This window comes from Microcaecilia unicolor, chromosome 6 (genome assembly GCF_901765095.1).
Source record: "Microcaecilia unicolor chromosome 6, aMicUni1.1, whole genome shotgun sequence".
Taxonomy (NCBI): domain Eukaryota; kingdom Metazoa; phylum Chordata; class Amphibia; order Gymnophiona; family Siphonopidae; genus Microcaecilia; species Microcaecilia unicolor.
In genome coordinates, this window is record NC_044036.1 from 312,686,451 (window position 1) to 312,704,611 (window position 18,161).

Below are 18,161 nucleotides of genomic sequence, written 5' to 3' on the forward strand. Positions count from 1 at the left end.
TGACCCTCCTCTCCCTTGCCCTCCATCCACTCAGTCCAGCAGTGACCCTCCCCTCCCCTGTCCCCATACCCAGTGGCCCTCCTTTCCCCTGCCCTCCATCCACTCAGTCCAGCAGTGACCCTCCTCTCCCCTGTCCCCATACCCAGTGGCCCTCCTTTCCCCTGCCCTCCATCCACTCAGTCCAGCAGTGACCCTCCTCTCCCCTGTCCCCATGCCCCTCCTTTCCCCTGCCCTCCATCCACTCAGTCCAGCAGTGACCCTCCTCTCCCCTGCCCCCATGCCCAGTGGCCCTCCTTTCCTCTTCCCTCCATCCACTCAGTCCAGCAGTGACCCTCCTCTCCCCTACCCCCATGCCCAGTGGCCCTCCTTTCCCCTTCCCTCCATCCACTCAGTCCAGCAGTGACCCTCCTCTCCCCTGTCCCCATACCCAGTGGCCCTCCTTTCCCCTTCCCTCTATCCACCCAGTCCAGCAGTGACCCTCCTCTCCCCTGCCCTCTCTTCATCCCACCCTCTCCCTGTTCCTTCTTCCCCCCCCCCCCCCGCAGCGAGCCAGTTCTCCTCCCTCCCTCCGGATCCATCCCTCACCAACTTGATCTTCGAATTCTTCGCCTGCCCACTAGCGCTGACTCTCCCCTGCTGGTTCGCGCTTCAAAATGGCCGCCGAGACTAAGTCTCGCGAGGCCGCCTCTGGAAGTTTCGGCGGCCATTTTTAAAGCGCGAACCAGCAGGGGAGAGAGCACTAGCGTGCCGGGCAGACAAAGGATTTGAAGATCAGGTCGGTGAGGGACGGATCCGGAGGGAGGGAGGAGAAGGAACGGGGAGAGGGTGGGGCGAAGGAAGAGCTGCCTGGTGCCGGCCCTGCGTTTGGGGGGGCATTGCCCCCCTCGCCCCCCCCAGTCTACGCCCATGTGCGTAACCCTAGTAGCGCTCTAGAAATGTCAAATAGTAGCAGTAGTAGTTATAGAATAGTGCTTTTGCCCGGGAATCATGCCTAACTTGGAGCAACCATTTGCACCAACTGAAATGTGGTGCTCCTAAATCGGGCATGTATCTCCCCTTATTCCATAACAATGCACACAAATGCTAGGAACATTTCTGTATCTTCCTTTAACATTTTCTTGGTCTCTGACTGCATTTCTTGCTTGGAACTGACACATCTGTAATGAATGCTGTTCTGCCATGTTTTCTCCTTCATCACTATGCCTGGTTTCCTTGTAACCCAGCTTTATATCACTCAGAACGGGATTCTCATTCATTACAAAAGATTTACCCATTCAAAATTCTCCCTCTCCTTTTACGTGTCTAAACTTTTGTGGGTAAATTTAGTCAAACTTTCGGCACTGAATATTCAAAAAAAGATAGAGTAAATTTGTCCAGCTATCTCAGATGCTCAATTGCTCAATGGGCTTTTCAATACTGACTTCTCTACAACTTGAGAAAACTATTCCACTTCCCCATCTCCATATACTGATCGTAAGCTTTCCTGGGAAAGGACATTGCAACCCTGTGACTCATCTTGTGTATGTGGATAGATTTATTATAGTTGCTAATCTCATACTGATTTTTAATTGAAAAGGATTCCACTGAGGTAAATCCTCTGCATGGAAACTTACTGTTCAAACACTCTCCTTTTGTTGATCAGCCCAAAGAATGATGGCTCACATATGAGTCCATGTTCTCGGCAGGTTTCAATACATGAATGCCCAGCCTCAGAAACCCACGCCTTCATGGAACTCTTTGGAGGCCAAGATGGAGGACTGCTCCCATGTGGTGGCCAAATGAGGTACGTGCCATTGACTAGCAAAGAGAAAGGAGTAGTCACGTCTTCAGTAGTGTTGAATAATGCTGAAGGAAGAGTTGTGCAGAAATCCTAGTAGGAGGAAGAAAAACAAATGGATACATTAAAATAGAATAAAGCCTTATATCGGACAAAAGAGTATAAATTACTGGTCTGTTGATATAAATTTTAAAGTTCAAGCGGGACTTCCTTTCAATTAAGTGGTTCACCCAGACACAGGATTCAGTTATGAATTATTCAATACTAGTAAAAAAGGCCCGTTTCTGACACAAATGAAATGGACACTAGCAAGGTTTTCCTCGGAGTGTGTATGTTTGAGAGAGAGTGTGTGTGAGAGAGATGGAGTGTGTGTGTCATAGAGAGAATGAGAGAGAGACAGAGACAGCGTGCTCAACAGGAGAAGCAGCACCGGCCGGACAGCGTTACTACTGGCATCTGCGGGTGGCGATGGGGTTTGATGCGCCGGGGGGGGGGGGGGGTGTTGATGTGCTTGGGGAGGGAGGGGGGTGTTTGATGTACCGGGGAGGGATTGGGTGATGCACTGAGGGGAGGGGGGTTCTGTGGTGCCGCGCTTGTAGTTTTTGATGCGCCGCTCCCTGCCACTTGCTCCAATGTGGCAGGCAGCGGTGCACTGACAGCTGATTCCCAGGCAGGGGGAGGAGTAGGGAAACACGCGGAATCAGCTGTTAGTGACGTCATCCTGGCTATGGAGCCTAGCTCAGCAACTCCAGGAGCCACGGACACAGGCAGTCCCAGATTAGAACGTTGGTGGTGAGAATTATTATATAGGATTATTCCACAAATCGGAGACTGGGGAATGAATGTATGAGGAACTGACTGAATAAAGGCAAATCCACTGAAGAGTAGGCTAAAAACATTGGAATGATTGTCAATGAGCTGGCTTCCTCATGCTTTTCCAAGAGGGACAGGAGATGGTCAAGAAAACTCATTGTTTTAAAGCTTCAGTCATGATATAGGAGATAGGGAGGAAGAGTAATGTAGTGTTTAAAGCACAGATATGGGAGTCTTGAATCTCAAAGATGTTGTGGGAGACAGCAAGTGCTAGTCTTGGCTCTGTCACAGACAAGTGTATTTAACAAGTTGGTTATATCCTTGGGGATCCACCATCCAAACTGTACTGTAATTAAACTCTGGAATTTATTGCCGGAAAATGTGGTGAAGGCGGTTAGCTTAGCAGAGTTTAAAAAGGGGTTGGACGGTTTCCTAAAGGACAAGTCCATAAACCGCTACTAAACGGACTTGGAAAAATCCTAAATTCCAGGAATAACATGTATAGAATGTTTGTACGTTTGGGAAGCTTGCCAGGTGCCCTTGGCCTGGATTGGCTGCTGTCGTGGACAAGATGCTGGGCTCGATGAACCCTTGGTCTTTTCCCAGTATGGCATTACTTATGTACTTATGCACCTTAACACAAAAAATGTTGTCTTGTAGCTCATAACTTGGCTTGCATCATGTGTATGTCTGAGCCCTGAAATCTTGTTTCAGACAACTTGTGTATTGGATCCTGTTGAAAACTGATTAAGCTAAACCATGTATTTCTCTGCTGTATCTCTTTCCACATTAGCATGCATAAGCACATGGAAAACCCACACCTGCTCTCAGTTCCTTGTTTTGATTTCTAGATAATCTTGTTATTCTTTGGAGAAGGAGAGACTAGATTTGGTAATGTTTTTCCCCAGACAATAATTGTATTGTTACTTTATTTCTCTCTGTTATTCGTTAGACAGTTATAAGATCTAGCAGTAGTAATAATTCCCTAGTTTCTCTAGCCACAAACCTGAAGCATTTAGTAGTGACAAAGTAGACCTGCACTCTTTCAAAGACCTTCCACAGGATCCAATTCCAATGCTGTTTGGGTAGTGGTGCATATTACCACCTACACAAACTAGATTCTGAATCTTTTCTAACTTCAGAAGGAGATACAACTTCAACCATATTCCCAACAGTGGATGACTCTAAGAGCTTATGTTGGAACCATGTCTGACGCGCTGAAGGAAATTCAATTACTGGGCTATTAGGTCAACATCTTTACTATGTACATCAGAATACCCTGGGATGGGAACGTCAGTCTGTTCTACTTCAGCCTAAACAGACAGGCTGGAGACTCTAGGGAAGCATACCTGATGCTGAATGTAGGCATGAAGTCGCTCCATCATTCCTTCACAGGTGTATTCATAAGGCAGGTAAGGCTCCACCTGTCAAACAAGACACAATAAGCAGCATTGAAAATGATGATTTCCCATTAAATGTGCTCTGCTTGAGTCACTGGAAATGATAAACTATACCACCAAATCCTAATTCCTAGAAAAAGACTGCTCTAGCTGGAAGATGAAAGTTGGGTTAGAATAGCAAGCTGCCATCATCAGCTATGCAACTGTATGCTCCCTTTAGAGAGCAGAAAAAGCTTACCTTAGCAGATTGCTTATAGAACAATTAATATAGTAACATAGTAACATAGTAGATGACGGCAGAAAAAGACCTGCACGGTCCATCCAGTCTGCCCAACAAGATAACTCATATTTGCTGCTTTTTGTGTATACCCTACTTTGATTTGTACCTGTGCTCTTCAGGGCACAGACCGTATAAGTCTGCCCAGCACTATCCCTGCCTCCCAACCACCTGCCCCTCCTCCTAACCACCGGCTCTGGCACAGACCGTACAAGTCTGTCCAGCACTATCCTTGCCTCCCAACCACCAGCCCCGCCTCCCGATCTTGACTAAGCTCCTGAGGATCCATTCCTTTGGCACAGGATTCATTTATGCTTATCCCACGCATGTTTGAATTCCGTTACCGTTTTCATTTCCACCACCTCCCGCGGGAGGGCATTCCAAGCATCCACTACTCTCTCCGTGAAAAAATACTTCCTGACATTTTTCTTGAGTACTTAAAAAGCTACAAAAAATATGCAAGCATTATAAAAAATAAAAATAAAACATGTACAGGAAGGTTTATAATCTAAGGGCCCTTCTCCATTCAGATTTGTACAGCTCTCACAGTCAGGGTTACAACATGAGCCAGGTTTTAATGGGAGCCTTTCCATCAGAACAGATGCTTGGATGCTTTGGCACTTCCACTTCAGGCACTGGTAATCAGTATTACTCAGATCATTCTGATTAGAAGTGGATAAAGCGGGGCTATAAATACAATGCACTGGGTTGAGAGTGCAAAAAATCAACCTAAACTCTGGCAACATCACATCCCTGTAGCACAATATCCAGCAAAACCAGGCACGTACCTATCCATGTAATGCTGATAACCAGGGTCATACCTGGATTTTTCGTGGCATAATTCAGATAATGGCACTGAAAATCTCTGAATAGTGCCAGGGCAGTCCGGTGGTGGAGCTGAGTTACCTAGAGGCCAGCAATATTCAATGGTGATATTGAGGTAACTATTTGAATAACTTAGGACAGAGAAAAGCTGGGTGCAATTTAATAGAATAATGAGCCAATTAGTGTCAGTAATTGGCTTTGACCCTAATTAGATTTAATTGGGACTTATCTGCATAAAGTTAGGTATGGGATCCATGCCTAAAATTTATACCTGAGCCCAAAAAGGGGGTGCGGAAATGGGAGGTTCATAGGCATTTTGGGACAGATGGGGGGGTGTGATTTTGAGTTTTGTGCATAATTATTGAATAACAGTATTCTGCGCTTAAATGGGCATTTTTACCACGTTTTTGTTGGTGAAAATGGCTGTGCCTAAATTTACAAGTGACCTCTCTGCTTAAGCATTAATTTTATAAACCACGCTGAATTTTAGGCACGGCTTATAGAATACTACTTATGTGTGTGTGGGGGGGGGGGGGGGGGGGTCAGTGCCGTAAATAGAATCTAGCCCAATGTGGATAATCGCAGTCCCATCTGTTATACTCCAGCTACCAACCTGCGCTGAATAGTTGGCTATAAATTCAAATGCCACAGCCAGCATTTAAATAAAATGCTGACCTCAGAGTCTGAATATTTACCTGAGTATTCTTACCATTCTGCGGTAGCAGAGATGGGCAACAGCTTCACATTTTTATGCGCCAGAAAATGAGTAAACAAAACAGCAGTGCAAAGAACTTCATTATTTTAATCTCATGTAAACTATATAAAGATATAGGGGGTAATTCTCTATAGATCACCTAATGCTAGGTGCTAGGATGATGTGCGCTACGCACAAACTCTATAATGACAATTGCGCAAGCAACTGCCATTATAGAATACTAGTGTCAGTCTGCATTTCTGCGCCTAACTTTAGGCATCAGAACTTCCTCTAACTCAATGGTTGGCGTTGCATGCTTTTGTGTAAATGCTATTATTCAAAACCAATGCGCATAACTGCTAGGCACGTTCCTGACCCAAAGTCCAAGGCATAAACAAGAAAATCTCTATATCAGTAGCACAAAATCCAAAGAAAAGTAGAGGATGACACAAATGACCACCAGCGGTAGGTAAGAACGTAAAGCATCAGTCTCAAAGACTCAACACGGGCCGTGTTTCGGTGGACACCACCACCTGCTTCACAACCTCTAGGCCAGGTTTGACTACCCCTGTTTTAGCCCTACCCTATTTCCACCCAAATTGCGCCCAAACCATGGTCCCTTGCAATATGCACATGTTCACGACTTGGAGATGTATATCCCGATATTCTAAAATCAAGATTTAGACATGTATGCTGGTTTATGCATGTCAAAATTATGAACAGTGCTTCTAAACAACTTCCATGTCCTAAGGCCAGGGCCACCGAGAGGGGAGGGGGCAAAATTCCTCAGACCCGACCCCCAAAGTGGGGACGGCAAGATTTTGAGGGAGCAGAAGTTTGGCCGTTTCTGAGAATAGTCCCTTTCCCTTCCTTCCTAAATCGCGAGACACCACCAGACTTGAGCGGGTGACCGATTGATGTAAATGGGAGAGCGTGCGCAGTGGGAGGTGGCTGTGTCCAACAGTTTAGCTGTTTGAGCGTGCATACTTACTACTACTACTTAACATTTCTAAAGCGCTGCTAGGGTTACGCAGCGCTGTACAATTTAACTTAAAAGGACAGTCCCTGCTCAAAGAGCTTACAATCTAAAGGACAAGTGAATAGTCAGTTTGATAGGGGCAGTCAAATTGGGGCAGTCCCTTTGCTCCAGGTGACACCAGGCTGGGAAGAGTGGCAAGGCCGTTGCTTTAGAGGTTGCAACTTGGGAGCAGAGTGTCGGGCGAGTTGAGACAAGGAGTGCTGGGAGGTGGCGCTGCCCTGCTCGGAGAGTCGGACTCCCTCTTCACTGCACTAGTTTCAGATTGAGAGTTTTGCTGTTTTTGCGACAGATAGAGGGCGGTGGCCCAAGTTTGGAGGGGGGTGCAGTGTGATCACAGCTAGGGGGGGTGCTGCCCTGGGCCCGGCTGTGTCTCTCGGTGGCCCTGCCTAAGGTCACACATACAAAGCTTAACTAGTCTTAGTTCTTCACTATTTTGTGTCATTCTGGGCACTGCATCTTAAGAAAGATACGTGCACAGAAGGGCAACAAATATGATCGAATGGATAGAACTGCTCCCTTAACAGACCAAGGCTTTTCAGCTTGGAGAAGAGATGACAGAGAAAGAATATGAGAGAGGTTTACAAAATTATGAATGGCATTGGCAGTAGAACATACAATTAGGAACTAGAGAAATTGGGGGTCAGAGTCAGGGGTTGGTTTGTTTGCCCCTCCCTAATCAATAAGGTATTCTGTTGCCCTGGTAACTGGAACAAGTTAATGGATAACAGTACTTTTGATCTGTCAAACAATACTAGAAGACACCTTATAAAAAGGTAGATTTAAATCAAAACATTTTTTAACTTTTATTTTTACATATTTCAAATTATACAATCATGTCACATGAATTCACTAAAGAAATAATTACATTTTTCATAAAAAGAAAAATATATAAGACGCTTATAATCCCATATGTCCAAAATCCAGATAATAGAAGCTAAAAAATAGAAATCATTACTAAAAGGAAACTACAAATAAAGAGAAGGCACCAAAGTCAAAGGAAATACTGTAGCCAGTTATAAGAATGCTCTCAATTCTGTACTTTCAACTCTTCCTTAGGAATCACAAATTCTAATAGTTGCCTGGGATCACTAAAGACATAAGAATTATTCTGAAGGAAATAAAAGTACATGGAAAGTGAAGCAGAAAACTCATCCCCAGAGCCTATGCCCGAGGGCACAGGGCCAAGAATTCTTGGTGATGCCTCTTGGTATTCCTCGATAGATTGGGAAAAATCGTAATCTTGGAACCCAGGAAATCTTGGTCCATGTAACAGAAATATAATTTTAGGACTGTATCTCTGTCTGGCTCTAAAGCAAACTTCATTAGACATGTAGTCCTCAGAGTTATAAGATCTAATGAGTATGATTTCCAAAAAAATCCATCAGATTTACATCTTGGTGACCAATTCCACCTTTACTACCTGGTAAAAAGAGGTTTTGAGCTTTTACTAAAGGTGACAGTGTCTCTGATGGTAGCTTAAGCATTTCTTTAAAGTATTTCCTGACCATCTCAGCAGATGCAATCAAAGATGACCTTGGAAAGTTCTTAAGGTGTTTTTCCGCAATTGATTCTCCATAAACTCCATTTTGCTTGAGTCCTTTACAAGGGCCCCACAGATTCCCTGCAACTCAAAGACCTTAGATTCCAAGGTTGCCAATCGAGCAGACTGTTGATCCAAAGCCTGGGCCTGGACAGTCAATGTTCCAGAAACTAAATGCAAATCAGCCAAAAATGTATTAACCGCGTTACGTAGGGAAGAGTTCGAAGTATTCATGGCTTCCCACAGCATGTTCAAAGTGGCTATGGTTTATGGTTTATTTGTAGATCACAGTGGTTTACAAAAATGTTTTTAAAATACCAAAGGGATAATCAGAAAGGAACTACAAAATCTTTAGACAGGAAAGAAAAATACTCATATCGAATTCACACATACCTATGAATAAGAAGAGGAAAGGGCAAGGAAGGGCAAAAATGGGGCAAGAAAGGAAAAAGGAACAGACTATAGGGCGACAGGGAACAGCCAATCCAACCTAATTTAAAGAAAAGACCTTTTTAAAAAGCCATGTCAGCCTAACCAGCATGCTCACAAGGTCTGAAGGAGCCCCTTCCCCTTTTGCAGCGAACACACAGTACGCACTGTTGATGACTTTGCACGCTGTTGCAGCGTTGGGTGCTGTTCACAGGGGGAGGAAGTAGAAACTAGGACCCTCCAAATACAGAACGTGAGAAAGTAAGAACTCTACTGAACTGCTCTTCTGCCCGGTGACTAGGACACTCCCGGGTTGTGGTGGAGTCGACGCCGCAGCAGGGCTCAAAAAAACCCTGCTTGCATTGCTGCTGGGCAAAGACACCTCTCTGGCATAGCCGAAGCGGCCTCTTCGATTGACCACGCGGGAGTTCTGAAAGCCTCCAACGTAGACTACTGCAAAGACAAGGAGCCTCCGTCATAGGAGGAAGCTGACAGGTCTTTCCTCTCCTCTTCAATCACGGAACGCACAAGCCTCTGCTCAAGAAGCCATCTTGGCCCCATTAAATAGAATTTTAAAAAATATATCTTGTTTTCAAGTACTGAACAACACTTGAGCTGTGGAATTTGTTACCAGAGAATGTGGACAACAAGGCTAGTAAGTTTTACTGTTGAGCAGGTTTGCGCTGCATTAAGTTGAAACTGTTCCACTCCCATATCCAGAGCAAGAGATGTTTAGATTGGTTTTCATTCCCCCTTTGTGTAGATACGATTTTGCAAGTTTGTCCATATCATCCACGGATACTGAAGATGACAAGTGCAGCAGTGCAACAGGAAGTGAACCTTCACTTTATGTGGAAAAATGTTGCAAGGGGATTGACATGTCTGCTTCCTCTGGGCTGGGATAATGCTGTGCATTCTTTTAGAACCCAGCACAGTCTCCATTGGTCCTTCTGCACAATGCTTTAAGCGCTTCAAACATTTAAGTGTCAGATATTTTAGCATTTTTCAAGTTTTGTGTTTAAACACACTTCATATCTGCCTGATTACATGTTTAACTTACTTCCACCACAGTTACATTTGAAAGTACCCCACACTCCCTGAAGCAAAAGCATTGAAATCGCACTGGAAGTATCCACATTTCACTGGTGACATCCCTGAGAGAATGTGAACCTGTCTCCCACTGAGCTTACAGAGTTTGTTGCTGAGAAACGGAAGGTATGAAAGAGCAGAGGGGATAGAATATGCCAAATAGTTCTCTCAGCAGCGGGAGTTGCTCCCTCTGGGCTGTATATTATAACGCCACTGCAGTTTTGTTTTGCAGACGTAAATAGAGCAGCAAAAGCCCCGTTCCTGCAGCTAAAAAGCCCTGATTTTACTTGACTGGAATCAGCAGAGAAACTAAGAGGGGGCATCTATAACTGCACAAGTGACAGCACATAGGAAGTACCCTGCACCAACTGCAGTTTGCATATTATCCATCCACAACATGCCAAGTCCCCCCCCCCCCCCCCCACATACACACACACACAGCATGTGTCTTCTAGGTCTCTGCCCAAAATTCTTATATTTCTCCTATATATCTCTTATTATGTTTGCTTGTTATAATATTACCATGTCATTTCACTATTTTATTTTAGTTACATTTGTACCCCGCACTTTCCCACTCATGGCAGGCTCAATGCGGCTTACATATACAGGTACTTATTTGTACTTGGGGCAATGGAGGGTTAAGTGACTTGCCCAGAGTCACAAGGAGCTGTGCCTGAAGTGGGAATCGAACTCAGTTCCTCAGTTCCCCAGGACCAGAGTCCACCACCCTAACCACTAGACCACTCAACACTTCTGCTATTACTAAATGTATAATTCCTCATGTATTACCACTATTCATGATGTATTGTAAGCCACATTGAGCCTGCAAAGAGGTGGGATAATGTGGGATACAAATGCAACAAATAAATAAATAAATTTAAATCAACTTCCTTAGCCACTCAGGGCATAGTACAATGAAAATCTCAAAAAATGCAAGTAAAATTAAGAAAATATTAACAAAATACTGCTGAATTATCAATCATCCTACCTTCCTCCCACTCCTGTTCCCCATAGTCTTCTGTATAGCTTAACCAAAGAATTACCCTCTCCAGGTTGTTTGATAATTAAACAGTATTTTGTTAATTTTTATTTATTTTTTTATATTTTCTTAATTTTACTTGCATTTTTTTTTTTTTAGATTTTCATTGTACCATGCCTTGAGTGGCTGATCAATTTGATTTAAAAACTGTAAATAAATACATTTTGGGCAGCGTCTTAGAAGATACATGCTGTGTCGGGGCAGGGGGGGGATTGATGGGGGAATTTCGCAGGTTGTGGATGGATAATAGGCATGGAATACTCACTGCAGTTGGTGTCTCTCACCTATAGTAGTAGTCTCATGGTACTGCCACTACAGGGTCAAATTACCATTTTGAACCTAGAGCTGCAAATGTCATTCCTACCCCATTGTTTCAGGTAGGCCCAAAATGATGTACATAGGGTGGAGGACCTCTAAGGGGGTCTTCAGGGAGGAGGGGGCCTTGTACTAGGGCTTAGAAAGATGCCTTTGGGGTGGGGGGTCATAAGTACTGCCATATTGTGACAGACCGAAGGTCCTTCATGCCCAGTATCCTGTTTCCAACAGTGGCCAATCCAGGTCACAAGTACCTGGCAAGATCTCAAAAAAGTACAATACATTTTATGCTACTTATTCTAGAAATAAGCAGTGGATTTTCCTCAAGTCCATTTTAATAATGGTCTATGGACTTTTCCTTTAGGAAGCCGGCCAAACCTTTTTTAAACCCCGCTATGCTAACCACTTTTACTACATTCTCTGGCAATGAATTCCAGAATTTAATTACACATTGAGTGAAGAAAATTTTTCACATCTACCCATTCCACTCCACTCATTACTTTTTAGACCTCTATCATATCTCCCCTTATTTGGAGGGACTTTGCTTGTAGGGAAGGGGTGAGGGGAAGAATAGGGGATATTATTTAAACAATTCCAGCTCCTTTACGAAAGGTTCCCCAGGAGCATTGGGCCATGTATTAATGCTCCAGTGCTTCTTGCAGCAGAGAATTGTAGCATATGAGGTTGATTACAAGTTGTGTTATTTATTTACCAAGGGAATCACTAATCTGTTGTACTGAGTTACCGCAGGTTAGTTACTTTTACGGTAAACTATGCTGTGGTAAAGTATTGTGTTTTACTGCAGCTTAGTAACTTCCCCCTAGATCTTTCTAAACAGTCCTGAACTGAATATGCACTAGCAAATACACATCCCTGTTTCTTAAATAAGCTAATTCTTGCAGCTTTTAACAATTAGCGAAGTGATCTATAAACCCATCTTTTCTGCTTTAAACTTTACTCTGGCTCTATTGAATAATCAATATTGAATCTAACTACATGCAACCCATCTGGCTTAGCAACTGCCATTCATGGTCTGTTACTTAATACCTCATACGTGTTAAAAATAAAAATGGTGCAGCCCACCTACTCCATAAATGGATCAATAATAAAGGTGAATACCAAGCAATATTCTCCTTCTAAAACATCAATTACAAGTGAGCTACATTGTCTTTTCTGTTGACATGGAGAGGGTGGTGAATGCCTGGAATACCCTCCTGATGGAGGTGATGGGGACAAAAACAGTTGTGATGGAATTCAAAAATGTGGGATGAGCACAGAGGAGGGTTACCACATGGCTCCAGAAAAAGGAGGACGGATTGAGCCAGCCGGGTTTTACTTCCATTGCTTCAATGGAAGTAAAACCTGGCTAGCTCAATCCATCCTTCTTTTTCTGGAGCCATATGGTAACCCATATAGAAAGAGAATGGAATGAAAGTAAAACCTAAATGACCTTCACACTTTAAACAGCATAGAGAGGTATAACTTGCACAGAGCAGCGGGTATTACTTTGGTCACTCTGTTAGGCAGACTGGATGGACCATATAAGCCTTTATCTGCCATCATTTACTATGTTACTGTGAAATATAGTTCACTCTACCCTACCCCCAAAACCCCATGATTCTCCTCCCCCTCCTCAGAGCCTGCTTTGTTTTTGGAAATATCTTTATTAAGGAATGGTGCACTTCACAATGATAACAAATCAAAGTTAAAGATATGCGACTGATCAATTAACATGTAAACCATAAATCACGATGTTTATAACGAGAGAACACATGTTTGTAGGGTTACCATATGGCTCCAGAAAAAGGAGGACGGATTGAGCCAGCCAGGTTTTACTTCCATTGTTTTCCATTGAAAGCAATGGAAGTAAAACCCGGCTGGCTCAATCCGTCCTCCTTTTTCTGGAGCCATATGGTAACCCTATCAGTTTGTCGTCCATATAACAGTAGTTTCTCGTGTACCATTCTCATTTTTCTGTTTTCTCCCACCAAGGTCCCTCCCTCCCTCCCCTCCTCTCTCCTCCCCTCCCCTAATTCCTTGCTGACTATTACTCCCTGCTCTTCCCAGATATGTTATTATTATCCTGTCTGTCCAGGAGAGCCTGTGCTGATTTCCAGAGGTCCGTGTACCGTCCCCTACTGGCAACCTTCCCCCCCAGTGAAGGGCATGCTCATCAATTCCCAAGTTGCCATTTGTTTCATACTGGCCTTCCACTCAGCCAACACTGGAGGGTCCTTCCCCACCCAATAATGGAGTACTGTTTTTCGCGCCAACAATAAGGACCGTAGTATAAAGCGCTGTTGCTGTTCATCCTACCCCTGGGAAGGTAAGCTAGAATCTAAGCCCAACAATAGGGTCCCATACGTCCTCCTCAGAGCCTGCTAACATGCTCTCTGTCAGCATTCCCTCTAAACTGTGCAGGAGTCCTCCAAATACATTCCTGCCAGTGGGGTACTGTTTCAGTATCACATTTTCAATGGCAAGAGACAGGCAAGCTCTACAGAACTCCAAGGAACTTGCCTAGACCTAGAAATTGAAATCACAGTATTGAAATACCACCTCCACTGGCAGGAATGTGGTCGGAGGACTCCCACACAGCTTAGAGGGAACATTACCTTCTGTCAGCTCAAAACATCCAAAGGAATATTCTAAGGGCTCCAGGAGTACTCCAAGGGTCAGAGATAGGTACAAACCTCTAAATATTTACAGACCCCCAATATCATATGTTATGATACTTGGCTAATATCCTCAATTTAATTCCTCCTATCAGCATCTACTTAATTCTTCTCAGTTGTGACCAGGGGCGTAGCCAGACTTTGGTGGGAGGGGGGTCCAGAGCCTGAGGTGATGGGGAACATTTTAGCCCCATCCTGGTGCCACCCCTCCCCCGTCCCTTTCGACCCCCCCTCCCACCACCGCCAACCCTCCTCTGCCACCGCCAGGTACCTTTGCTAGCGGGGGTCCCCAAACCCGGCCAGCTGAAGTTCCCTTCAGTGCCGGTCTCTGAGTCCGGCGCATTCGCTGATCTGGATTCTGTTTCTGTGAGTCCTGACATCCTGCACATTCCTCAGAACTCAGAAACAAAATCCAGATCAGTGAATGCGCCGGAGACCGGCGCTGAAGAGGACTTCGGCTGGCGGTAGTTGAGGACCCCCGCCAGCAAAGGTACCTGACGGTGGCGGCGGCGGCAGGGGAGGGTTGGCGGCGGTGGGAGGGGGGTTTGAATGTGGCAGGGGAGGGTTGGCGGCGGGGGAGGGTGAAAGCAGGGGGGCCAGGGCTAAATCTGCGGGGGCCCATGCCCCTGTGGCCCCACCTAGCTACGCCCCTGGTTGTGACCTTGCTGTATATATATATTTATTGTGTGTTTTGTCTTTCTGTTGTGACTAGACTGTAAGCTCACAGGCACTGACGCTGTCCATGATGAGGGTAACTGCACGAAGCCTGTTTTACTTGTGAAAAATGGCTTGTCTAAATTTCCATGTGTGCACGCCAACAAGATTACACACAGGTATTTTCAGGGGCATAGTCTGGGTAGCATTACAATACATGGACGCATTTTACAAAATGCGTGTGTACACATATAGAATACACACACATCCATACCTTCTTTGGAGCAGGTGTATAAAACAATTTTGCAGACTATTAGGGATAGGTGTAGCTTACTTTAGAGCAACAAATGGTAAGGAAGTCATATTAGCAGTGGGAGGAGGAAAAGTAATTCAACATTATCATCTACAATATTTGGGGGGGGGGGGCACACACGATCCCCCATGCCTACCCTAAACTAATAGCCTTTTTTTTTATATAGAGGAACATAGGGGCCAGTATTTTAACTGTAACATAGATGCTTTCTTTGGACATTACCCCCTGTCCCCATGTCTCTCTGTACAGTCCCTTGTACATCTGCTATGCACTATTCAAAACAAGGTAATAATAATAGCAATAATCACTGCAAATCTCTCTGATGTATAAAAGTTATTTTCTATTCTTCTTTCGTTAAGTGCTTTTTATATGCACATATTTTTTCTTTTAGTGGTAGCTATAAAGTTGAACTATTATGATGAATGGGGTTCTTGTAGATCTATTGTTCATCCCAGATACAACGTAACACCTTGCATTTGTGCTATCTTTTACAGCAAACAATTCAACAGCATTTACCATCTTCTTAATGGGGCTTTTCATTGTTAAAAGAGATCCAAAAGCTATATTGAGAAATGAGAGACCTGGGGCTTTGTTATATTAAAACCATTAAACTCTTCAAACAAGATATGAAGGGAAAGTAAGATTGCCAGCTGGCTTCAGATTTGTCTATTAGGGTTGATCCAGTCTTGGGTTTACCTCATTACACTCAGGGACTTGTAGTTTTGATGTCCAATGGCATGTTCCATGAAAAGTAAGACTACATGTCCCAGCATGCAGTGGGATACACACAGGGCTATGGGACAAAGCTGGAGTTGACTACTCTTCTTTGAAAGATAACTGCTGCCAATGCCAGACCCGTAATGAATCGCTGCCCCAAAGTGGAGCAATTCCCAGAATATAAAAGAATAGGATACCAAGGAGTCGGAGCAATGCAAAAAAAGAAAGGAACGTATGGATAATTTTGCCTTTGTGACCTCACTGCTGCTTCTTTGTCATAGTTCTTGGCATTGTCCTGGGGGCAGAATCTGGCAATCTATAGCTTGATTGTTAAAAATACTTACACTCAGGCTTATGACCCTTTGCTGAGTTAGGAAACTGCAAGCAAGGAACAGTCTCCTCTCCTGGGGGTTGTGTTGCCTGCTAACACCTGGGTTTTGGAGGGCTTCTGACAGCCCAAGGGTGGGAATGGAATCATTTACAAGCAGGTGTAGAATTGACTTTTATCATTTACCTATTTAATGCAGCCAGACATTGGTTCATGGGGTTATGCTTTTTGTAGGGGAGGGTTGGTTTATTGTTTTATGATTATGGTTTGTTTTTGTTTTTTCTTAATTTGTATAGGTGAATTGGGTATTCCAATTTCTATTTTATAATGGTACTAGATGTTGAGCCCGTAAAAACAGGCTAGTAAAGGAAGGGGGGGGGGGGTGGTTGAAAGGCCCCCCAGATAGGTCGCCTCCGCCACCCCTCCACCCGGGCCAGGTAGCTGGCTTCACTATTCAAACCACCAGAACGCAGCACACAGCTCATCTGAGCTGCCATCGGCCTTCCTTCTTCTCTGCGTGTGTTCCGCCCTCGTGTGACGTAACGTCAGCGAGGGCGGGACACAGGCAGGTAAGGAAGGCCAACGGCAGCTCAGATGAGCTGTGTGCTGTGTTCCGGCGGTTTGAGTAGTGAAGCCAGGTACCCGGGCCGGGTGGAGGGTGGGTGGTGGCGGCGGCGACTCCGGGTGGGTGGGTGGGGAGCGGTAGCGGCAACCCTGGGGGGGGGGGAGCAATGGCGACGGCGGTTCCCTCACTCACAGGTGCGCAGGTTCCCTCTCTGTCACGCCCCCGTCATCACGTATTGACGCGGGGGCGGGACAGAGAGGGTCTCTACTGCGCATTTGCGAGTGAGTACGCCTCTTGCCATTTATATGTTTGATTGTCTGGGTTGTAGATTGTTTGTGTACTATGATTGCTTTTATATTATCTCCCTTGTATCTCAGAGCATTTTCGTGGGAGGGCACAGGATCACACCAAGTCAAAATTTCCACGTTTATTAAGGTTTTTACTACCCCGCTCTACGGGAGAACCTTCAGAGTAGCTTACAGTCTAAAACAGAAAAAGAGAAGGAAGAAAAGCAACAAAAAGACATGACATGAATAACAGGGGTAGGAGGTTTGGAACTACAATATCAGATAGGAAACGATATTTGAATTAGCGCTTGTTGTATGAATATTGTTTTGGCTGTGTTTCTAAAAGAGACTCGCAAACCGACACATATGAAAGAAGCACAACAGACAGTAGCTACAGCTGAAGCCTGGCTGATGCTGGTTTCAAATATGCTCTAATTGGACCAATTTCCTGTGCGCATTTACAGTCTGATAATGAAAAGAGAGAAAAGTGCAGAAGTCCAAGAACCAGATGGCCCCTCTTTCAATGTGATGTATTTCCTTATGGTTCTGTTTAGTTCTCCATGACCTTTATTGCTTACCAAAATTATCTCTGGAAGTGAATCGCCAAGCCAAGGGCCTTTTATCATGGGGATAGCAATTTTTTTTTTAATCCCTTCTGCTTAGCTTGCAAGCCCATGGACCTGGGCTCGGATTTTGAAAGGAAAGCTCCCTGGCTGCCATGCCACAGGGAAAATATTTCCTGCATACTTTGTAACTGCACAGCGTACAGAGAAAACAGGAGATAGCAGGTGAGACGATTTCAAAATGAAAATGCTACACATCCTTCCTCCAACCCTGCTCCTGGTTTCACCCATTTTCCAAACCTGGAAGAGTCTGTGTACTGTACTTTTTCCCCCCCTGATGGCCTGTCCTCATGGAAGGTCATTTTATAACACTTAAATAATGCACTCGTTTTATACAGACAACATATGTAGGTGTTTATAAAATAGACTCCCAAAATAATTCCCAATAGCATGCAAAAGCTCCCGCATAAAGGAATTCCTGCACTGAGGAAGGTACAACTTTCTGCATGCAATCTGTGTGGGGTATGTGGGTGTTTATAAGATATGCATGCACTTCCCGTCTCCAGCAACATCCTTTGGTAGTGGAGAAACATTGAGTAGGTGGGTGTCTTATGCATTCCATTCAGTTTTTGTTTATATTTACACGTATAACAGAATTATGATAATATTATTTGGAACATTGATTCTAAAAATATATTGTTTTTGACTTTTTAATGTGATATTTTACTATATATATATGTATATTTTGATTTATGTGATATTTTACCATATATATATGTATGTTTTGATTTACCTGTTCTTTTATATATATATGTTAACTCT

At 44.3% G+C, this 18,161-nt stretch overlaps 1 protein-coding gene across 3 annotated transcripts in view; it reads right to left on the bottom strand.

The window, feature by feature from the left end:
* Window positions 1-18,161, bottom strand: part of MGAT5B (alpha-1,6-mannosylglycoprotein 6-beta-N-acetylglucosaminyltransferase B) — a 316,097-nt gene that overhangs the window by 12,588 nt on the left and 285,348 nt on the right. For 2 of the 3 annotated variants that reach the window (XM_030208153.1, XM_030208154.1), the window contains exons 15-16: window positions 3,940-4,014; window positions 1,614-1,870 (exon numbers count right to left, since the gene is read on the bottom strand). In XM_030208153.1, coding sequence (XP_030064013.1) covers window positions 1,614-1,870; window positions 3,940-4,014 — 332 coding nt within the window. The remainder of the gene's footprint in view (window positions 1-1,613; window positions 1,871-3,939; window positions 4,015-18,161) is intronic. The other variant, XM_030208155.1, reaches the window with a different exon arrangement.